Raw genomic sequence first — 22,487 nt, forward strand, 5'->3', positions numbered from 1 at the left:
CTCACGTGGCCTACAGTCTCTCTCTGCAGCACCACATCTATTGATCTGCTGTGTCACTCGGGCTTCTGTTTACTGTAGCCTCCTCTGCTATGGCAATTTGCTGACCTCTATGGCCAAACACTACACCCATGTCATTGTCTTCAGCTGCTGCACTGTCTTCATTTCCAACTTACCAGAGCCAATGGCTGAGACTGTCTTTTTTTTTTTTTTAAGATCTAGTTGTTATATATACAGTGTTCTGTCCTCATGTGTGCCTGCTCACCAGAAGTAGGGCACCAGCTGGTTGTAAGCCACCATGTGGTTGCTGGGAATCGAACTCAGGACCTTTGGAAGAACAGACAGTGCTCTTAACCTCTGAGCCATCTCTTCAGCACCTAGACTGTTTTTTGTTTAAAAAGGAGTTTGTGAATATTTATTTTGTGTGTATGTATGCATTGCCTACATATTTGTCTGTGTACCATGTACCATGTACATGCTTGGTACCGGTAGGTGTGAGCTGGCATGTGGGTGCTGGGAACTGAAGCTGGGTCCTCTGCAAGAACAGCAGGTGCTCTTAGTTACTGAACTCTCTCTTGCTAGCCCCAGCTGAGCCCACTGTTTCAGGTCTGATCTCACCCACATTACCTGTCACTAGGCAGCCTGTGGACTGTATTCTTGGTCACGGAGCACCCGAATGCAATGCAAATCTGTAGTAAGCTGAGCACTAGTGGCTACAGACATGGCCCCTTCGTAAGAAGAGACTGAGTGAACAAATGCATACTTGATACCTATATTACAGTCTCAGAATTGAGACAGCTATAACTTTTGTTTGTTTGCTTTTATGAGACAGGATCTCACTATATAGCTCTGACTGTCCTGAAACTCACTATGTAGCCCAGGCTGGCCTTGAACTTACAGAAATCACCTCCCTGCCTATGCTTCCTAAGCCCTCGGATTAAAGGCATGCACTACCACATCCATTTGGCATAACATTTTTTAAAGTTAGATTGCTTGCCAAATCCAGCCTAAGGAATTGCTGCTGACTGGACACTTAAACGTGCATTTGTATTGACAGCTTATTGCACACTTCGTATCTCCAGCCCACGTCTGTTCTATGAATAGTAAACCAGACGTCTGTGAAGCTTTGTTGACAGCAGCGCTCACTGACACTCTTGTCTTCATACTGCTCCTGACAATAAGAATCTATTCTATTTTGTCTGTTATTTTGTATGCCAGCTGCTTTTATGTATGCTCTCTCGTTTAATTTGCAGTAGTGATTCTTGAAATTAGGAATTGCTTTCTCAACGTTACAGAGGACCCACAGTGCGGCACACAAGTGACCAGCATAAAGTAAAACATGTTTCTGACTTGAAGCCCGGCCAGACTCTTAACCCAGCAATGCAGAATAAGTAAATAAATAAACATGAACCTTAGATTTGTGGCTGCGAGCTCAGGCTCTGAAACTGGGCTGGCTAGACCCGATTTCCTTGCCACTGTGGGTTTGAGAACCTTTGATCTCCTCCTGCCTTTGCGTCCTCATCTTAAAGTGTGCTGAGGCAGGCATGAGAGCACTCGCCCCTAATGGGCTGTGGGAGCAGTTTAGCATGGTGTCCCACGCACAGGCTTGTCAGAGGCAGCCCTTAGGAGCTGCACAGCAGATCCCGTGAAGGACGCAGGGAAAGTAGCAGCCAGAGCAGGTTCCCACGGCGTGGCCAGCCCTGTCCAGAGGCCACTGTTCTTCTCTGGTGACGAGAACCAGCTGCATCGCCCTCTTGAGCTCTCGAACCGCAGCTGACCTCTTACAAAGTTAAATTAGCGGGGGAGCTCAGCCAGACTAGGTTCACCTTTAATTTTGGAAAACTTCAAATTTGCTTAAGAGAAAATGAATATTAAGTGAGGGCAGAGTAGATGTTTTGAAACAAATACCAGTGAGAATGTCCGTCTACCACATGCAGCTTTTAAAAAGCATTTTTACATGCCCCAGAGTCATTACCATACCCAAAAGAATGAACGGTAGTCCCTTAGTATCACCAAATACCAGGTCACGCCCTGGTTTTCATTTATCTCAAAGATTTACTTTTAATGTTTGTCAAGTTAAAATCTAAGCATGGCCACTTCAGATCCTTGGTTGTTATATCTGCTAAGTCTGCTTTATTCTACAGGTGCTTTACGGCCATTGCTTGCTGCACAGGAGCTCTCGCCCTGGCGCATAGTCAGCATCTGGGCTGAGGCAGTGCTTCTTTGTGTGTTACGTCACTTAAAGCTAACATCATCTTCCTGCTTCCATATGTCACATAAACCAGGGCCCTGCTTTAATCAAGATGGACAAGTGAGGTGCCACAAACAGAACCCAGATTTAATGAATAATGAAAATAGGATTAGTCATTCCAGTTACTTTTCAATTTTCCCCTCCACAGACATTTTATATCACAGCCATTACTACTAGTGTACACACATATCACCCTAAGTTATGTTCTGTCCAGGAGCAGCAAACATGGGGAGGGGATGGTGTGTGTGTGTGTGTGTGTGTGTGTGTGTGTGAGAGAGAGAGAGAGAGAGAGAGAGAGAGAGAATGTGTGTGTGTCTGTAGTGTATGTGTAGTATGTATGTGGTGTGTGTGTGTGTGTGTGTGTATGTGTATGTGTGTGTGTGTGAGAGAGAGAATGTGTGTGTGTCTGTAGTGCATGTGTAGTATGTATGTGGTGTGTGTGTGGTGTGTATGTGTAGTATATGTATGGTGTATGTGTGAGGGTGTGTGTGTGGTATGTGCATTTGTGTATGTGTGTGTGTGTTTGTGTGTGTGATGTGGGGGGCTGTGTGTCTGTGGTGTGTCTGTGGTGTGAGGGCTGTGGTGTGTGTGTGTGTGTGTGTGTGTGTGTGTGTGTGTGTGTGTGTGTTGCTAAGCCTAAGCATACAGATCTCTTTTTTTCTTCAACCTACATAGAGAGCTAAGCTGATAGATATGGATGTTTTAGTGGTTAACAGGAAGGAAGGGACTCTCCTGATTTTCCCACACCAAATGCATAGAAGCCACAGAAGGACTTTCCCCGTCAGGAAAAACCCAGGCACATAGCATAGATAAGTGGCAGACTTCTCCACTTCATTTTAACAGTTACCTTAGCAGTGGGCCACCATGGGATATCTGTAAAACTTTAGTTTATATAATTTTATCACTACACAAAGTTGTATGCGTTATATGTCAGTGCTAGAAATTAAAGGTCAACCAAGCTACATCTTCAATGACTTAGACAAGTGATAGGTATACATGTGCTTTTTAATCAGCTCATGGCTTCACAAAGCTTCCGTTTGTCGACCATTTAAGAATATTTAAGTTCTGTGAATTATTTATGCTCTCATCTGCTGTTAACATAGGTCCTTTTTGTTGTTTTCTATACATCTTGAATATAAACCTAAAAGTTTCCTCCCCTTTGGCTACGTACAGCATTTAAAAATTGACACAGTGAGTAAATAATATATAGACAAACCAGAGAGCAAAACAGTCTCACCAGGTGTGCCCTCCTCAGACAGTGAAGAAAAGCCACTGTGAACATAGCCTATCCCAAGCACAGGCGCTCGTTTTCTCAGAATCTTACATGGAGTTTGTCCCCACCCTAATCTGCCTATGGTTTTCCTTTTTTTAAAATCTCAAGTAAGGGATACATTAAAAAAGAAAGAAAGAAAGAAAGAAAGAAAGAAAGAAAGAAAGAAAGAAAACATACAGTTTGTGAAACCCAAGGATATAAAAAGGAAGGGATCTTTTTGCTTGTCCATAATTAATTTTAGCTTAGTTCTTAAATATGTTCCTTTCAAGGCAATGGGAAAACATTTGCTCTCCAGAACGACTCCATCAGTTTTGACAAAATAGCTCTTGGTATTTGGTAGAATTTCAACCAAATTTAAGAATCCTTCTTATGGTAGCATCTGTGTGCTTACACAGCATGTATAAGCCAAGGACAGTGGTCTGTGCGGAAGTATGCTGGTAGCTTCTGTGGTGTTCCCTGTAGCACATGAGCAGAGAACGTCTGCACTGGACACCCAGAGATCTAGTGAGTAGACAGCGCAGCGGCTGCCTAGTGACGGTTGAGGTCAGCCAAAGTGGTTTGTTTCTTCAAGATTTATTTATTTATTTATTTATTATTTACACAGTGCTCTGCCTGCATGTACATCTGCAGGCCAGAAGAAAGCATGAGATCACATTAAAGATGGTTGTGAGCCACCCTGTGGTTGCTGGGGAATTGAACTCAGGACCTCTGGAAGAGCAGACGGTGCTCTTAACCTCTGAGCTATCTCTCCAGCCCCCAAAGTGTTTATAGTTGAACTTTTCAGCAAAGCTGGCACAGGCATTGCTTCCTCCTCCTTTCTCCTTTCAAATAGTTGAATGTGCCTCTCATTGGCAGGCTTAAGTCAGCACCCTGAAGGCAAGTGAGAGAACTTCCGGCCTGGCAGGCTCTTGTTGCTAAGGGAGCAAAGGGAAGAGTGGAGGTCTGTCCCCAGGCCGTGGTGCCGGCTGTGGGCAGGAGAGCCCTTCCTTCTTGTCGTTGTTCACATGACTTAACAAAGGTGCTAGGCAAGGTTACAGACAACTGTTAGTTTATGTTAGCTCCTTGTACAGAGAGTATTCAGAAGAACCTCTGTACCCCCTTTTCATTCTTCAGAGGAGTAAGAATTATGTTCCCCCAAAATGTGTATACTGAAGCTGTGGTTTTTCCTAATTTTATGTCACTTCATTTTATGTGCCTTGTTATGCCTAGTAGATAATTGGACCAATCTTATAGTTTTCTGTGCCTGCTTGTAATTCTGACCTCCAAAAACTCTCTCCTAGTCTCTTCTCAGTCAAATTAAAAAACTGAAACTTAGTAGAAGAAAATCAGTTATTCTGGTTTGCATATTATTTCTATAACTTTTACAGTTTTTGTCTCAAACTGTGACATATTTTTAATCTGTAAGGGTAAGAAGATAAATCTATGGTCTACATTTCCTTGTCAACTCTATTACTTTACTTTCTGTTAATAAACACCATGAACAAAAGCAACATGAAGGTAGGAGGGCATTTGGCCCACCAGATAATGGTCCATCAATGGGAAATTCAGAGCAGGAACTGAAGTGGGAGCAGAGGCGGGTGCCATGGAGAAATGGTACGGATGGCTTGCTCTCCAGGCTTGCTAAGTTTGCTTTCTTACATAACCCAGGACTGCCTGCCTAGCAGTGGCACCACCAACATCAGTGATTAATCAAGGAAACACCCCCACAGACCTGCTCATGGGCCAATCTGATAGAGGGAGTGCCTCACCTGAAATTACCTATTCCCAAGTGACTCTAAGAACTAACTAGCATAATTGTCCTTTCACAGAGGCTAAAGCACAACCTACATTTATTTCAAAACACTTTCAATCAACAATTGAACAGATAAGCACACTGTCATACACATGCAGTGGAATAGTCAATCACAAGAAAGGAAATTCTGATACATGCGACAGCATAGCCGAATCTTGAAAAAAAAAAAAAGCATATTGGGTAAAATAAGCCTGACACTAAAGAAAACATTGTATAATCCCATATGAGGTATCTAGAATGGCAGATACATAGTAAAAGGAAATAAAGCAGGAATTATCAGAGTAAGGAGAAATGTGATTTACTATTTACAAAGTATGCCGGGTGTGGTGGCGCATACTTTTAATCCAAGTACTCTGGAGGCAGAGGCAGGCAGATTGATGTGAGCTCAATGCCAGCCTGGCCTACAAAGTGATTCCAGGTCAGCCAAGGCTACTGTGTCTTGAAAAAAACAAAAACATTAAACTATTTACAAAGTACAAAGTTTTTGGTTTTGTGTGGGATGAAGAAAAGGTCGGTGACGGTTCTATCACCCGGTTCAGTGTAAGTATGCATGAAGCCTCTGAATGACACTCCTAACATGGTTCTTTGGTAGCATTTTGTTTATTTATTTATTTGCCTGTTTGATTGGTTGATTTTAAGTGTGGAGCATGCCACACATTTGCCTGTCATTTTTGTGCCAGGGCCATGCTAGTCCCCTCTGTTGTCCCAGGGCTGGTCTGTGTGCTCAGAAGTGAGCATGGTAACGTTTAATTTATGCACACACAAAGTGTTGAAAGAAGAAGCCATGCTTGATCTCTTTGTCCCCAGCTAGTCAGTTTGACACATACTTGCTGAGTTACTGCGAGGCACCAGGAACTGTGGCAGACGGTGAACAGACAGGCCTAAGACAGACAGCCCTGCCCTGAAGTCAAAATCTCACTTAAAGTGTCCACGCAAATGTTGTACCCACCCCTTCACTAGATTTCTTTTCAGCAAGTATTTCTTAGTAAGGTAAGAGGAAATAAACAAGCCATACTCCTTCCACTGCAAGGTGTTCCGGGAGACAGAGTGAGCATGGACACTCAAACTGCACTGCCTTGTGCTATGTTTTTAAATGACAAATACTAACTAGTAACAGAACCTTGAAAAGTGGAAAGAAAAGCCATTTCGGGCTGACTGGTGGAAGACTCAGGTGGACCTAAAGAAAGGAGAGGCAATGGCTTAGGGTTGGGAGCACTGATTGGTCTTCCAGAGGACAGGGGTTCAATTCCCAGCACCCACATGGTGGCTTACAGCTGTCTGTAACCTCAAGTCTGGCAGCCTTACATAGACATATATACAGGCAAAACACTAGTGCACATAAAATAAATATTTTTTTAAAAGAAGTTCACGCTTTAAAAGAAGAAGAGGAGGAGGAAGAGGGAGCACTGGGAACCAGAAGCTTGCTTGAGCACATCTGGCAGGCAGTATAGACACATCTGGTAGTTGTGTGGAATTTTTACACTTGATTTACTTAGGGCTATAATATGCCATGAGAAATGTGCACATTATGCCGGAAGGCTCATTTATATTTTCCTTTTCAACTGTTCTATGTATTTTAGTGTTGATTTACATTTTTATTCCAATACATTGTGTTTTCTTTCTCTTTTCACTTATATTACTGTTACATTTTTAAAATTTCCTAATCGCTATCCTTTCAGGAAAACAAAGTCAAACCGCCCAATCTGACGACTAAAAAACTCTTGAGAGCTTCTCTAACTCAGGCCACGTTGGAGAAACCCTCCAGGGCTCTGTGTTTCCGCCCACGGCCAGCAGCAGCCAGCCACAAGGTGGAGCCATCCGCTAGCCAGCAGAGGGCAGGCCTGTTCTCGGCCGCTCTCCTGCAGCCAAGGTCTTTTCAGGACCCAAAGCTCTCATGGCCTCTCAAGGAAGCTCAGCTGTATCTGGAGAACTCAAAGCTCAGCCGAGAAAACACGCAAGTTCAACGTAAAAATCTTTGCTTAGAAAGTAACAGAGCCCCGGCATTCATACCGGTTTTCAAAAAGAAATCTGAGCAAGTGAGCAAAGACGTCTCAGGGCTTGGTACGGTGAAAAGAAAACAGAGTGCAGTTACAGAACCTATCCTGTTGGCACAGGAAACTAGTCTACCTCAGGGAGGCAAACCGAGTTTAGGTACAGCCACTCGGAAAAAAACAAACAGTAACATTCACACTCGTGTTGGGAATTTAAATCCGAAACTCTGGAGACCACCGCAAGAAAAAAGCAGTGAGTTCTGTGAGCAGAAGAGGCAACAGTCCGCTTCTGATAGAGAGTGGACTGTGCACCCCAGTGAAGCTGGCGCCTTGTCTTCTAGCGCCAGAGCACAGCTGTCAAGGAGCAGCTGGAGTGTGGTAAGAAACGGTGCTGACATCCACACCAGCGCAAAAGAAGACCTAACAAGCAGAGTCATAACACAAATTTTGGGGAAAAGCCGTGAGTCACTAAAACTCAAAAGCCAGCCACACATTTTTGAATCAGACTTAGAAACTGAAGAGTCCCAACAGCAGCAGCTAGCAAAAAAGATTAAAGACAGTGATGTGGCTGAGCTCGTCCTAACTGAGGGCAAAGCAGCCCACAGCCACAGGCGGAAGGTAGGTCCCGAGTGTTCAAAATCTTCTACAAAGCATCGCCCAAACGCACACAGCCAATCTAGTGCTTCTAACTACCAGGTAAAGTTGGGGTTTTTTTTTTGTTTTGTTTTGGTTTTGGGGTGTTTTTTTTTTTTGGTTTGTTTGTTTGTTTGTTTTTTCCAATCTGGAACATTTCATAGTTGGCTATACTTAAGATGGTTAAATAAGAATGCAAATAACTTCCCAAGTAGATGTGGAAATGTGATAATTAAGAAAGCCATCTCTGCCCCACCCTAACAAGGACATCTAACTCAGTCCCTTCATGGTTCATCCAGCACTGCAGAAGAGGGAGCCGGAGGAGTGCTGTGAGCCTGGGTCTCTGGACATGTTGTGGCCACAGCACCCAGGAACCAAGCACAGATGGCGAGGGACTCAGGGGTGCCCACCCACTCTGAGAAACTCGGATCAGCTAATGCATGCTAGGGGGAAGGTAGCATTGCCTTCAGTGCTGTAATCACTGCTAAGTTGCCCATCCCCCAGAAAATAACGCCCACCATGCTCATGCGAGTAACCAACATTAAACTCAGTTGGTCACCAAAATAAACACCTCAAAGTGGGAGCAGGACTTGTTTTAACCGGCTTTGGAGGAAGAGAGATGAGGATTGGAGAGAGTGCTAGCATGAAAATGACCAAAATTCATTATACAGGTGTAAGAAATTGTCAAAGGAATTTAAAAACAGATACTAACTCTCTTAAGAAGCAAGACTGCTAGCAGTATGGTTAGTTTGTTACAAAAAGCTGTTCTTCATTTTGATACAGGCATCTAATGCGATAAAACTCAAGAATTCTCTCAGCGTTCCTGAGGCTGAGTACAGTGTGCACCAGAGACTGCCCAGCAGGTAACTCCCCTGGGGTGCACGCATCTTCCCTCCATTACTTAGGGAGAGAGAGCCAAGCTTAAATTAGCCAGGAAATAGGAACAGCACAGCCTGTGACTGAGACTGTCTTACACTGTGTAGGCCCAAAACGGAATGACACTGAGAGAGGACCCCTCAGCTCCCTTCTCTTTAGTTGTCACAGACGAGGAAGCCAGGACCAACCCCACAACCACAGCTGCCTGAATAGCAAGCGTATGGCCCCACTAAAATGTCTTCCTGCTTGGGCACGACCCAAACACCAGACCTGCAGTGGAGCCCAAGCGATAACGGTTAAAGTCCACGCCAGCAGCTCACGGTGCCGGCTGCATGCCAGCTTGAGAGTCAGTTCTCATTCTGGGTCCCTGGCACCAAGTCCACAAAATTGTACACCTGGAAATAACGTTTTATTCCCTGTTGCCACCTGCTCTGTTCTAAGAACAAATACATCACTAAAACATGCACAGGAGTCTTCACGTGGAACTATGGGCCACACTCAGATTCTTTTGTTTGTTTTTTGTTTTGTTTGTTTTTTGAGACAGGGTCTCTCTGTGTAGCCGTGGCTGTCCTGGACTCACTCTGTAGGCCAGGCTGGCCTCGAACTCACAGAGATCCGCCTGCCTCTGCCTCCCGAGTGCTGGGATTACAGGCGTGAGCCACCACTGCCCGATTTACATTCAGATTCTTTAAAAACCAACCAGAAAATGTCATTCTCTTCCACATGCTATTTCTTCCTATAGCTAATATGATTTCCAACCTAATTTGAGTTACCTAAAAGGTACATAATCCTATTTCTATATATATTATGATGTGGTATTTTATGTAGTTTTAAACATCCTCATTTTAATCCTCTCATGTAGCTGAGGAAAATATTGTATATGCCTTAGAAATGGTTATTTGCATTTTTAGAGATAAATCTTTTCTAGGTTCCATGTTGTCTTAGAAGTATGTCACTTTCTTATTTTGAATTACTTAATGCCTTGAACGATATTAACATGAACTTATCTATTAGGAAGAATAACATAAAAAGAAAACTATGGTTCCTATATGACAGCACTGTCACCCAGCTATAAAATTAATAGACACTTCTGTAAAAGGTTTTGAGTAATATGGAATAGTTCAGTAAATAAGTTTACAACTGTGGGGGTGGCTCAGCAGTTAGGAGCACTGGCTGCTCTTCCAGAAGACATAGGTTCAATTCCTAGGACCGACATTGCGGTTCACAATTATATGTAACTGCAGTTCCAGGGGCTCTGCTCCTTCTTCTGGACTCTGTGGACATCAGGCCTGCATCCACTGCACAATCATACGTGCAGGTGAAACACCCACGCACATCAATTAAAGCAACAAGTTTCTAAAAAACAAAAACAAGACAAAAATCACCTACAATTGCTCGTTGCAGGGACGCTCACTCAGAGCACTGATGACGCTCTCCCAGACATTGCCTGTGCGGATGAAGAAGGCTGCATGTGCTGCTCGGCGGCCTCTTGCTTTACACAATGATTTTCTATTTAATTTGTACATAGTATTTCACTGGATATGGGTATGTCATGTTTAACTGGCTTCCTATTGATGGATACTTAAGTTGTTCACAACCGTTCAGTATTACAAGTTATGTAAATTGTTCTATACAAAATACTGTAAGTTACCAAATTTTCTTAGACATTACAATGTTTTTAATAATGACAGAGTTTCACTCTGTAGGCCCAGCTAGCCTGGAACCTCCTGCATAGATCAAGCTGGCCTCAAACTCACAGAGATCCATTTGCCTCTGCTTCCCAAGTGCTGGCTTATAGACACCTTACCTAATGTAGTACTTTTGATAGTTTAAAATGCTTTTATTTTGTCATTACCATTTTTATTACTGAAATTGGTTTGAAATGATTCTGTTTTATTGTCAGAGTCTTGGGGCATCACCAATACAGTAGTACAAAGATAGTGCGAAGAAGCTAAGTGCCTGTCAACACTCTCCCCTCTGCTCCTCCCGAGGACTGTTTACTGCAGCATTTAAAGCAAATTCAAGGAATCTTAAAGCTCCATTCATAAATACTTCAGAACAGAACATATAGTGGACTTTTAAAGGCAAGACCTCCCATGAATGTTTATACTGTACCTTTAGAATCCTCGCCTCCAAAGTAACCATATTACTTGCAGTTACACGAGGAGACTCTTTATAATCACGTGCTTCTCCATAATCCTGGGCACATTGTTTTAATGTTTATTTAGGGGTTGATGGTGTGCGGTATTGCCACTAAATTTCACGTTTGTCTTTATATGTGACTAATGGGAACCCTTAGAGACACAAGGTCAGCCTCGCTGCAGAATCACAGCCTTTACTGGGGGAGGTCTCTGTGCCCAATGTGCTTATTAGCCCTGCTAGGTCCAGGCAGTGGCCGTGTCTACTCCGGAAATGGCTGGACTTGCCCTGAAGGCTGATCTAGTCTTTAGCAAACTCATGTGGGCTGGTGGCTCGGGCCTAGCATTGTCTCTGTGTGAAGCAAGTGCCCAGAGCTGCCTGCTTGTCCTCCACAGACAAGTTTCCGATAATCACAAGGATGAAAAAGAGGAGCATAAATGGTGCCGCTCTCCTAATGAAAAATTCCCTCACTTCAAATATTTTAGGCTTTTATTGGGTTGGATAGCATATAATTAGCATATATTTTAAAAGTCAAACTCTTCATTGAAAATCCTATTATAATAACCCTTTATTATGTATATAAAAATAGCCAAAAACAAGTTTCAGTTGAGCTATGGTTGTTTAAATGTGGATGCTGTTGCTACCAGTTCATCAAAACACTGCAGTTAACAAAGTGACTGTTTCTCCCACTCCTGAAGTTTTGCCTAGTAGTTCATTTTCTCTATACCTTATTCTGTGACCACTTCTGCTTTCCAGAACTCCCTTGTTCCCAACTTATCATCCTCACTGGAAGAATGTACATTTGATTCAAAGCGCATTTTAAGCTCTCCTTTCTCATGACGTCCATGTCATGCACACCATCAGGACATAGCAAATACTAGGACGGTGTTTGCCTGTATACAAACATATTTGGTTTTGAGAGCGATGTACGTGTGTGTGTGTGTGTGTGTGTGTGTGTGTGTGTGTGTGTGTGTCTGTATGTGTGTGTCTGTGTGTGTGTGTGTCTGTGTGTGTGTGTGTGTGTGTGTGTGTCTGTGTGTGTGTGTCTGTGTGTCTGTGTGTGTGTGTGGACGAGCCTTGCCTGGTTGCTTCCTGAAGCTGCTCCATCATTACGGCCTAGGCTGTGACAGCATCATATTACTCAACTCAGTAAACTGGTCAAAAGTGGGTCCACCACTGAAGCCATGCACAGCGTTCTCAGTTCTTCAAAGAGTCTTGGTAATAATCCCTCCTCTAGTAATCAGAACTACTTAGAACTGACAGCATAATACTTCTTTCTAGACAGGGCATTATGTAGCCCACACTGGCCTTGAACTCACTATGTAGCAATGACCTTGAACTTCTTGATCTTCCTGCCTCTGTTTCCAGAGTACTAGGTATGGCAGGCTCAGGCTATGTCATTCTGGAAGTTAAACACAGGGCCTTGTGCATGTGAGGCAAGCATTCTACCAATTGAGCTATATCCTAAGCACTAGTATTTAATTTTTGATAAATGTTCATATATATCCAAGTTTTGTTATGCTAAAATGAGTTATATGAGCTTATTTCCTTGTATAAATATATAATCTATATATACACACCAAATTTCTGTGCTCAAAGTTCACCAGAGAAATCAATGAAGATCTTGGTCCCCATTAAAGATTCCAGCCGATAACTCGGCAGCTAAGAGCACTTGCTCCTCTTGTTGAGGATGCAAGTGTATTTCCCAGCACCATTTAGCTGCTCACAGGCATCTGTAACTCACGCTTGGGTTCCAGCGGGATCTGGAATCTGACACCCTCTTCGGGCCTCTCAGGCACTAGGCACACACATGATACACATACATACATGCAGTCAAAGCACTCTTAGACATAAATTAATATTTTTTTAAAAGACTTCAATTTCTAAACACCAAAATAATTGCACAACCAATTGGAAAAAAAGCAAATTTTCCTTTTTTAGGTTTGGATGCTTTGTTTGTAATATGGACCCCTTCCAAAAATTCATTCCTTGCTTTTCAATTCTGCATTACAGTTTTAAACTATAAATGATTGTATGTTTGCCTGTATCCAGAGGCTTAGAAATCAACCACCACACTAAAAGGAACTTATGGAAACAGGCCAAAATTAATGCCAACTGTCATATTTATAGTTATGTAAAAATGTTCCTTGGTTTATTAGTGCTCACTGTATTTGTATGTGGTTTTATATTTTATTATATGTTCCATTAATTTTACTTCATTTGTATTTATTACTCACTGTAGCAAATAAAAATGTTGAGCATCTCAGTAATTGGCTCCTATTTGACTAATTTAGCAACCAATTTTCACAATTTTCATGTTGCAGATGATCTGTTTTTATGCTGTACTGTGAATATGTGACTATTTATAGGTAGTTATGAATAGCCAGCATAAGGACTTACAGATGCATGACCCTTATGTATTTATGCTTAGAATGTTCATGATGTATATTATTTCAGATGACAAACAGTATAGGCATTTCAAGTGCATGCACTTTTCAGATGTCAGAGTGACTGTACAGAAAAATGGAAGAGCCTGAGTCCCCTGAAAATTCCTTTCTCGCTGTAGTTTATTTCCATATGAGCACTTGCTGCTAAGCTATGGAAACCAGCTTAGGTCCTTAGGTCATTGAGATTTAATCTCAGAAGACCTTCATTTTTCTCTAAAAAGTTATTTGTTAAAGTATTTGCTATGTGCCAAGCACTATAGAGGTTTATAAGGAAGTGGTGACACTGGCTTAGAGCAGGGAAAGATGACCTGTGGTTCAGGAGCACCAAGCAGTGTGGAGTGGCTGGAGTGAAAGGTGACAGAGAGCCAGTGGAGCGATCGCCCTGGGAAGAGCACTGGCTTTACTTCAACTGGCATGGGCTCAGGCCCACAGAGTAGCCCCATGTGGCAAGGCTTGGCAGGGCATTCTAGCTGCTGTGTTATGGACAGGCTGGCCAAGGAATAGGGGAGAAGGTGGGAAACCAGTTCAGAATCGTACAGGTGATAAATGCCCAGACCATCATGTTTGTAGTTAAGGAAGTTTTTAAAAAATGGTTCTGGATATATTAGGTAGAGCTCACTGGCTTGGGGGTAGGGGTTCTGGGCTGTCTGGAATGGCTCTAATATTCTTGGTTTGGATAAGATTTCTTTTGTTTTGTTTTGTTTGGGGGCAATATTTTGATTTGGTTTGGTTTTGGTTTTCTTTGATACAGGGTTTCTCTGTGTGGCCTTGCCTGTCCTAGACTTGATTTTTAAAGTAGGCTGGCCTTGAACTCACAGAGATCCACCTGTCTCTGCCTTCCCAAGTGCTGGGATTAAAAGTGTGCACCACCATGTCCATCTACATTAAGAATTTTTTTTTAAGCCAGGCAGGTGGTGGCACACGCCTTTAATCCCAGCACTTGGGAGGCAGTGGCAGGCGGATCACTGTGAGTTCGAGGCCAGCCTGGTCTACAAAGTGAGTCGAGGACAGCCAAGGCTACACAGAGAAACCCTGTCTTGAGAAACCAAAAATAAAAATAAAAAATAAAATTGAAAGCAGACTTTGGAGTAGAAAGAACAGAATGGACGATTAGGTTTCACAGAGTGTGGTAGGCCACTTGGTGACCTTGATGAGCAGTCCCTATGGGTCAAGGACGGCAAGGGCTGGGATCCAGCCTCCTTCGTCATGGAACCTGTGCTGTCTCAATCAGGCAGAAGCACTGGGTTTATGTGTCCCAATCCCTACCTGATTCTCTTTCTATACTAGATATTGTTAGGGGACCTTGGTAGGCAACTCCTTTATTTGTTTAAAAAATAGAGTGATTACTGCTTTAGCCAAAGTGTTTCAGTGCCGTGACAACCTAACAAACACACAGCACCTAAGATTCACTAGAATTCCTTCTACTTTGAAAAGCTAACACAAAAAGAGGGAGGTGTATACATTTGTCTTTTAAAAGAAAAAAATGAAAATTTGTAGTTTGGAAATAGCTCAGAGTGGTCTGACTGAGCACGGCCACCCTGGCTCATGTGTTTGAACACTTGGCCCCCAGTTAGTGGAACTGTTTGGGAAGGGTTAGCGGTGTGGCCTTGATGGAGGAGGTGTGTCCCTAGGGGCGGACCATCTAGTTAGCCCTCTTCTTCATGGATATGTCTCAGATGTACGCTTTCAGCTGCCATGTCTGCCTGCTGCATGTGTCTGCCTGCTGCCATGCTACTTGCCATGCTGGTCAGGAGACCCAAATTAAAGGCTTCCTCTTGTGAGTTGCCTTGGTCACAGTGGTTTATCATGGTACTAGAAAACCAGCTAAGACATAGCTTATACAATTTATAGGCAGTAATCCAGGTCTTAATATCTTTGTGTTATCATTACTCACAAGACAATTTTTTAAAAGTTTACAGTTCATTTTCAAGTTCAAAAGAGCTTTTTGATGATTATTGTCATTTATACCAACCAAATCCTGAAAAAATACATATGATAATAGTTTGCTAAATACATTTTGCAATTAAAAGTATTTTGCCACCATTTCCATTTAAATTTCACAATGTGATAGAAAAATGATAATTTTTTTTTTTTTACTCTTGAGGCAAGAAAACAGATGAATTTCTAAAAGCTGCTCAATCCAATGCATCTAACTAAGTGGCAGGGTCAGGCTAAAGTCCATGGTAACAGCCACAAAAAAGTAAATATGCCTCCCCTGAGCTGAGAAAGCTCTGGTGTGTGACAAAGACAAGTCATTATGAACACTGAATTCCAGTCCCCTGCTCAGTTGCAGCTTCCCCTGCACTTCCTTGTTCTCCTCTCACAGGGATGGGCAAATGTGAGAGGGTTTAAAAAAAAATATTTTTAAGCCAGTTGTGTGTATATGTGAGGGTACGTGCATGTGGACCCAAGTGTGTGCAGAGCCTTAGGATTCCCTAGGGCTGGCGCTGTGAGCTTGTGAGCCACATTGGTGCCAGGAACCAAACTCCAGTCCTCCACAAGAACAGTACACATCTCCCTGAGGACTCAGCCAGCCAGCCCCACATTAGAGTTCTTATACTCTAAAGTCTAACCAGCTTCCGGTGCCTCCCCTCTTAGACATACAAGCCCTGTACAGCCCAAAACGTGTGCATGCCACTGACTGCTGGGAGGGGCCAGGTCCTGTGCGGTACGCTGAGCCCCTCTCCTCCAGGAAGGACAATCCGCTTGTGGTTATGGAGCTGGAGTCTTCCTCAGGACAGTTGCTTTGCAGGAGAGAGATCTAGCATCATCCCAGGAAATGTGTTTCCATCTCAGGAAATATAGAAAAATGGAAGAAGAAATGACTTGTCTTCCTGATCTGGTACTTATGTGAGAAATTCTTCTGTTGGTACAGAGGCATTTCTCGGTTTAACTGGTGAGACTTTGAAGGAAGTGCTACAGTTTTAGAAATAAATCTAGGAATAATCAGAGTTCTCAGAAAATGCCATTGCTGAGCTAGCTAGAACTAGATTATAAATTTTACACATGACCTACTGTAGCATGAAGTTAAATGGTCTAATTACATCAGGCCATTTGAGGAATTTTCATTAGAAAAAGTAATGAGTAGTAAATTGAGCTGCAGTCTTGGCCTATAGTTTGCCTCATATGACTTTTACTTGATGGGACTTGTTCTTAAGGAGTCAATTTATGTGCATTCTGGTATAAAGTATAAAGTTTCCAGTTTAGTTAATACATAATGAAGATACCAAGAGGCAGGCAGGCCTGAGAACAAAAGGTAGAAGTAGGAAGTTTCATGTTAGGCACACATACGACCAGTGTTGACCTGAAATAACTCTATCATTTTGGCGATTAGCTATAAAGAACAAGAAAGCCAGAAAATTACCCTTTCATTAACTTAAAAAGCAAACACGAGTGTTATAGTAAGAGCTATGGCAAAGTACCCAGGGCTCAGCATATCTATCAACTTATCAAATGCCCCAACCCCAAACTTACCTGGAGACGTAGGAGACAGACATGTAAAAGCTAAATTATCCAAAGAATGCATGGAGAAGCAGAATCTATATACAGACAGTGTTGCAATGAGAAGAAAAAGGTACCTTATGGACACCACCAGAAGCTTGTAAAATGCCTCCCAGAGAGCCCTGCACGGGCCATCTATCCCACACCCAAGCCACTTTCAAAGCCCCAACTCACAGAAACCATGTGAGATAAATCTTCATTAGTGTTGTAAGACACAGCATTGGAGGTAACTTGTTACCAGACAGAGGATGATAGATCCTGCCGCACAGTGTAAGTGATGGCCAAGCTTGTCCACTCGCTTGATTGGCTTGGGAAATACCTAGGAGATTAAGAAACGTGTCTGTGAGTGTGTCTGCTAATGTGATTCCATAGTCTGTTAAGGGATCTGACCCAAAGAATATATTTAATCCATTGATGGGAGCAGACTTTGGAGGCAGAGAAGCTATGGAAGGTGTGGTGTCCTGTTACTTCTTCTTAGGCTCATGATGCGAACGGTCCTGCCATGCCCTCCCTGCTTTGATGGACTGAGACTGAGCTAAAGAAAACTTTCCTCATTTTGAGTTGTTTATACTAGGCATTCTGTCATGGCAAGGAGAAAACTAACAACTCATTCAGTAAGCACTTGACACTGTCAATAGAAAAAAAATGGCAGCCTACATATTGAGAAAAGATCTTCACCAACCCTACATCTGACAAAGGGCTAATATCCAAAATGTATAAAGAAATCAAGAGATTAAATACCACCAAACCATATAACCCAATTAAGAAATGGGAGTCAGAGCTAAACAGAGAATTCTCAAAAGAGAAATTGCAAATGGCTGAGAAACACTTAAAGAAATGCCCAAAGTCCTTAGTCACAAGCGAAATGCAAATCAAAACAACTCTGAGATTCCATCTTACACCCATCAGAATGTCTAAGATCAAAAACTCAAGAGACAGCACATGCTGGCAAGGATGTGGAGAAAGGGGAACACTCCTTCATTGCTGGTGGGAGTGCAAACTTGTATAATCACTTTGGAAATGAATCTGGCTCATTCTCAGAAAATTGGGAATAGTGCTACCTCAAGACCCAGCTATACCCCTCCTGGGCTTATAAGCAAAAGATGCTCTACCAAACAAGGACATTTGCTCAACTATGTTCATAGCAGCTGTATTCATAAGAGCCTGAATCTGAAAACAGATGTCCCTCAACTGAAAATGGATAAAGAAACTGTGGTACATTTGCACACTGGAATACTACTCAGCTATTAAAAACAAGGAAATCTTGAAGTTTGCAGGCAAATGGATGGAACTAGAAATGATCATCCTAAGTGAGTTAACCCAGACCCAGAAAGACACACATGGTATATACTCACTTATAAGTGGGTATTAGCCCACATGGATGTCCCCTGAGAGCCTCCACTTAGCAGGGGATTGGGACAGATGCTGGGACTCACTACTGGACTCCAGGTGAGAGTGGTATGGAAGAATGGGGAGATAGAAGGACACAGAGGGTCCAGGATCCCCCCAAGAAGACTGTCAAGGCTGGTGGATCTAGACCCAGAGGGGCCTGCATAAACTGCTGTACCAACCAAGGACAATGCATCCAGTGAACCTAGACCTCCTGTTCAGATCTAGCCAATGGACATCTCATTATCCATGCTTGGTGGGGGGAGCAGGGACTGCCTCTGATATGAGCTCTGGTGCCCTGATTTGATCACCCTCCCTTGGTGGGGAGGACCAGCAGCACTCAGAGGAAGAGCAAGCAGGCTGTCCAGATGAGGCCTGATAGGTTGTGGTCAGGTTGTGGTCATATGGTGGGGGAGGAGGTCCCCTCTGTCAGAGGTCTAGGGGAGGGGAATAGGGGGAAAGAGGGAGGGATGAAATAAGTGAAGGGATAACAATCAGGATATAATCTGAAAAAATTAATTTAAAAACCCCTCTAGGTGGCTCTCTACTGCTTTTCTCTTGAGAATCACTCTTGCATGGTTTGAGGCCAATGCCTAAAAGTTTTCCCAGCTTACAATGCTGAGACTTATCTGAGAAACAAGTGCTAATTTCTCATAGTTACCAACAGAAAGCCTTTATGATCAGGGAGTCCAAAGTCTCTCAGAGAAACACATTTCCCTGCTGCCATGACCTCCAGATCTGTGCAGTTAGTCAGGGGTGAGGAGAGAAGCGTTGGGTGCAGAAAAACCCTCTGTGTGCGCTGGGGGCCGGTGACATGCCTTCTCAGACGATTCCACAGAAGCTCCACAAACTTGTACAAAGGGAATTAATGATATGGCCTATTTTCATAATGTATCATAAAACAAAAGACTTTTCTATGGCATAAAGTGGAGCAGTCTTGGTGCCCTCCAGAGCAATAGTTCTGTCTCCTCTTTACTTCCAAGAACTAGCTTTAGTACTTTGTAAGAAAAAAAAAAAAGGCACACTAAATATGGGGCTGTGGAAATAAAACAAAGGAAATATTTTTGTCATATTTTTCTCTGACCAGATTTACCACATTTCATTAGTTTGCTGCCTCCCATTGCCTTGCAGTCCCCAAGGAAATGATGAGATGAAACTGAGAAGAGCAACAGAAAGCAGGATATCCGATACCCCAGCTGCAAAGGCCCAATCAGGTCAAGCAATGATTAAATTTAGCTCTCGTTAACCTGATTTCAAGTGCAGCTCAGTTCTGAGGGATGATGAGAAACAGAATGCTTATTCCACATTATCAGGACACATGGCCTTCATTTTCCCTGCCTGACAGGAGCATAGCATGGCACAGGCAGGATCTCCCCACTGAGACCACTGGATGGTCCACCTGTTGTATCAGCTCAATGAGCGCCCTGTGGTCAAGGAGAACATGGACCAGCACTGCTCGCTGCCCTCCTCTCCACATGCACACTTGGATGCTCACCACCTCTACCTGTCCTGCCTGGGGAGGGAGGCACAATGGCCACCTCACGCTGGAGACCATGATGTCCCTGACAGGCAGCCTCATCCTTGAGGCTGCCTTGCTCAAAAAGAGGCCTCAAAGTGCAGAGAAGCTGTCTGAGTCCAGAGTGTGGACGCTGAGACATTCGAAGTTGGTTCTCTAACAAGGGTGGGTAGTTTCTTTGGAGGAAGCGCTGGGATTCAGGGGATAAGAAATGGGGGTTTTCAAGTCAAACTGTTTTACTGGTTTTGATTAAGCGGTAATTTTGCTGAACCATGGAGATGTGCCAGGTGACTTCACAGCCTCTCTCCAGCCTGCCTGCTGTGTACTGGGTGGCAAAACATTAGAGCAGAAAGTGGCCTTCCTCTATAGAAACCCAGCCCCCCATAATTTACAAGGAAGGAGCTGAGGTGTAGAATCACATGGTAACAAGAAAATAGATGGCATTCCTCTAGGGTCTTATTTTGCTGCCTTAAAAAGCTAACCCCTTTTGTTGTGAAAAATATCAAAGACTTAAACAACTTTGTGTATATGTAATTTAAAGAATAGTATTTATTACAACTCAGCAAATGATAGTGAGTGATGAGAAATAAATATGAACAAGTGAGGAATAATAACAGTGATCCATCCAGGGTATATATGAGACACTCCCACCTCCCCCAACCTCATTCCAGCAGCCACTCTCTTGAGATCATGGGAAAAGCAAGTTACGGATGCCTGAGGTTTCCTGAGTGGTCCACAGGTGGACAGCAAACTCCAAACTCCATTTGGTGAAAAGAGGAGGGAATGTCAGGTCCTGATGCATTTGTTCCTGCACAGGTCAACTCTGAATTACTTACAACTCATTAAAGAAGTAAGCACTGGGGCTCAGAACACCTCACTCACAACCTTCCCTTGAGTATATTTATCCCACTCTGATGCTCAGCTGCTATAAGCTGCTAACGCCTCTGTAGCCAGCAATAGGTACAGCCATACACTGGGAGAAAAGTTCCTGGTAAGATGGTGCAGAGTTAAAAACAGTCACGGAGTAAAGCCCCATGACCTGAGTCCGATCCTTGAAGCCCACTGTGGAAGAAGACAGCCAACTAGTGCGAGCCGTCCTCTGACTTCCACATGGTGCTGTGACATGTATGCAGACTCACAGACAAAACAGACACAGAGAGACACACTGTGTGTGTGTGTGTGTGTGTGTGTGTGAGAGAGAGAGAGAGAGAAAGAGGGAGAGAGAGAGAGAGAGAGAGAGAGAGAGAGAGAGAGAGAGAGGGAGAGGGAGAGGGAGAGGGAGAGGGAGAGGGAGAGGGAGAGAGAGAGAGACCTTAATTCATTATGAATTTTAAAAATCCTTCATGAAAATGAATTGGGAAATTTCTGCCCAGTAGCCTCCCAGAGTTACAGTGTATGCCCCAGCCTCCATCCGTTTCCCAAGGTCATATTGTTCCTCTTAAAATACTACATCATGAGAAGCACGAACACTTGCATGTATTCTGCGCTACACGGGGCCCAATTGGTTCCTTCCTTAGCCCCGCCCACCTTCCTTAGCCCCGCCCCACCTGACTGTACCTTTATTTTGCCTTTGTTGTTGACTATTTTTCAATAGTCTCTCTCTTTCCTTTTTGAGTCATATTTTCCAGTGCAGAGAAGTCATGCCACCTGGCTCTCCCAACGTCCAGAGATCTCTTTTAGGACCGCCCCATAGGCTCTATGCACCATCTCCACAGAAATAAGCAATAACATAACAACAGTGGAGCCCAAATCCATCTGTAGGGAAGACAATTGTTCTAAAAGTCCCAAGAACCACGCAGCTCTGACTACAGTAATTGCAGCCTGCTGCTGTTATGCAAAGGTGGCCAGGTCCCAAAAGCCAGAGTCCAGAGAAAACACTCTTTCTGCCAGAGTGATCCTCATGAAGGAAGAACACAGGTCTCAAGTTTAAACCTAAGCCCCTATGCTTGAAAGGCGAGATGTTGTCACAAATTAAAGTCTTCCTTGACTGAAGACATAGATAGAGATACATACATCTTGAGATCCTGTATCACCCCAGGTCATAGTTCATGGCTATTGATTAATGAAGAAGAAAACCCACATGTTGAGACACGAACATGAGCCAGACAATGTATAGCACACTTTGCTCTCTTTATGTAGCCTGAGTCCCAGGGGTACCCACTGTTATATAAGCCAGCCCCAGGCCCCCCAGGCTTCTGCTCAGCTTCCAGAAAGTGGTCCTTCAGATCAGGTCTCTACACATTGGAATGGTAAGTCTGAGACACTGGGGCCCTAGTCTCACCACAGCTGTTCTGCGGCATCATTCAATCACATTGCATAAAGGCAACTCCAGCCATGCTGTGAACAAACAGTAGAAGCAGCAGTTGACGGAAATACAGTGAGGAAATGCTAAAGTCGGTCTGGATATGACAGGTCTACCGTTAGCATTAATTCACAGCCACCATGATGACCCACACAAGATCAAGTCAGCCAGTACATCAGCGCGGATGGGAGGGAGCCCTTGAAGCCCCAGCCCCCCTTGGGGAGAAAATCATTGGTAGTTAATGGCTGCTGAGGGAGAGACAGTCACTGTCCTTTAGAGCAGTGGCTGCTGGTAGGTTGCTTGTGGCCCAGGAAGTGGCCACACAGCAGTGCGCACATGGTCAGCACTGCCTGTACTCAGTGTGTGATAAGGACAGTAAA

The 22,487-nt window shown here is 43.5% G+C and overlaps 1 protein-coding gene across 3 annotated transcripts in view; it reads left to right on the plus strand.

Moving 5' to 3' along the window:
- The window catches only part of LOC311596319 (uncharacterized protein C18orf63), a 34,676-nt gene extending 24,765 nt beyond the window's left edge, over positions 1–9,911 (plus strand). For 2 of the 3 annotated variants that reach the window (XM_084779555.1, XM_084779556.1), the window contains exon 12: positions 6,993–8,355. In XM_084779555.1, coding sequence (XP_084635681.1) covers positions 6,993–8,198 — 1,206 coding nt within the window. In that variant the 3' untranslated portion in view covers positions 8,199–8,355. Of the gene's footprint in view, positions 1–6,992; positions 8,356–8,720; positions 8,801–8,920 lie in introns of those variants that run through there. The other variant, XM_084779557.1, reaches the window with a different exon arrangement.
- Positions 9,912–22,487: the final 12,576 nt, after the last annotated feature.

This window comes from Acomys minous, assembly GCF_964271855.1.
Source record: "Acomys minous genome assembly, chromosome: 4".
Taxonomy (NCBI): domain Eukaryota; kingdom Metazoa; phylum Chordata; class Mammalia; order Rodentia; family Muridae; genus Acomys; species Acomys minous.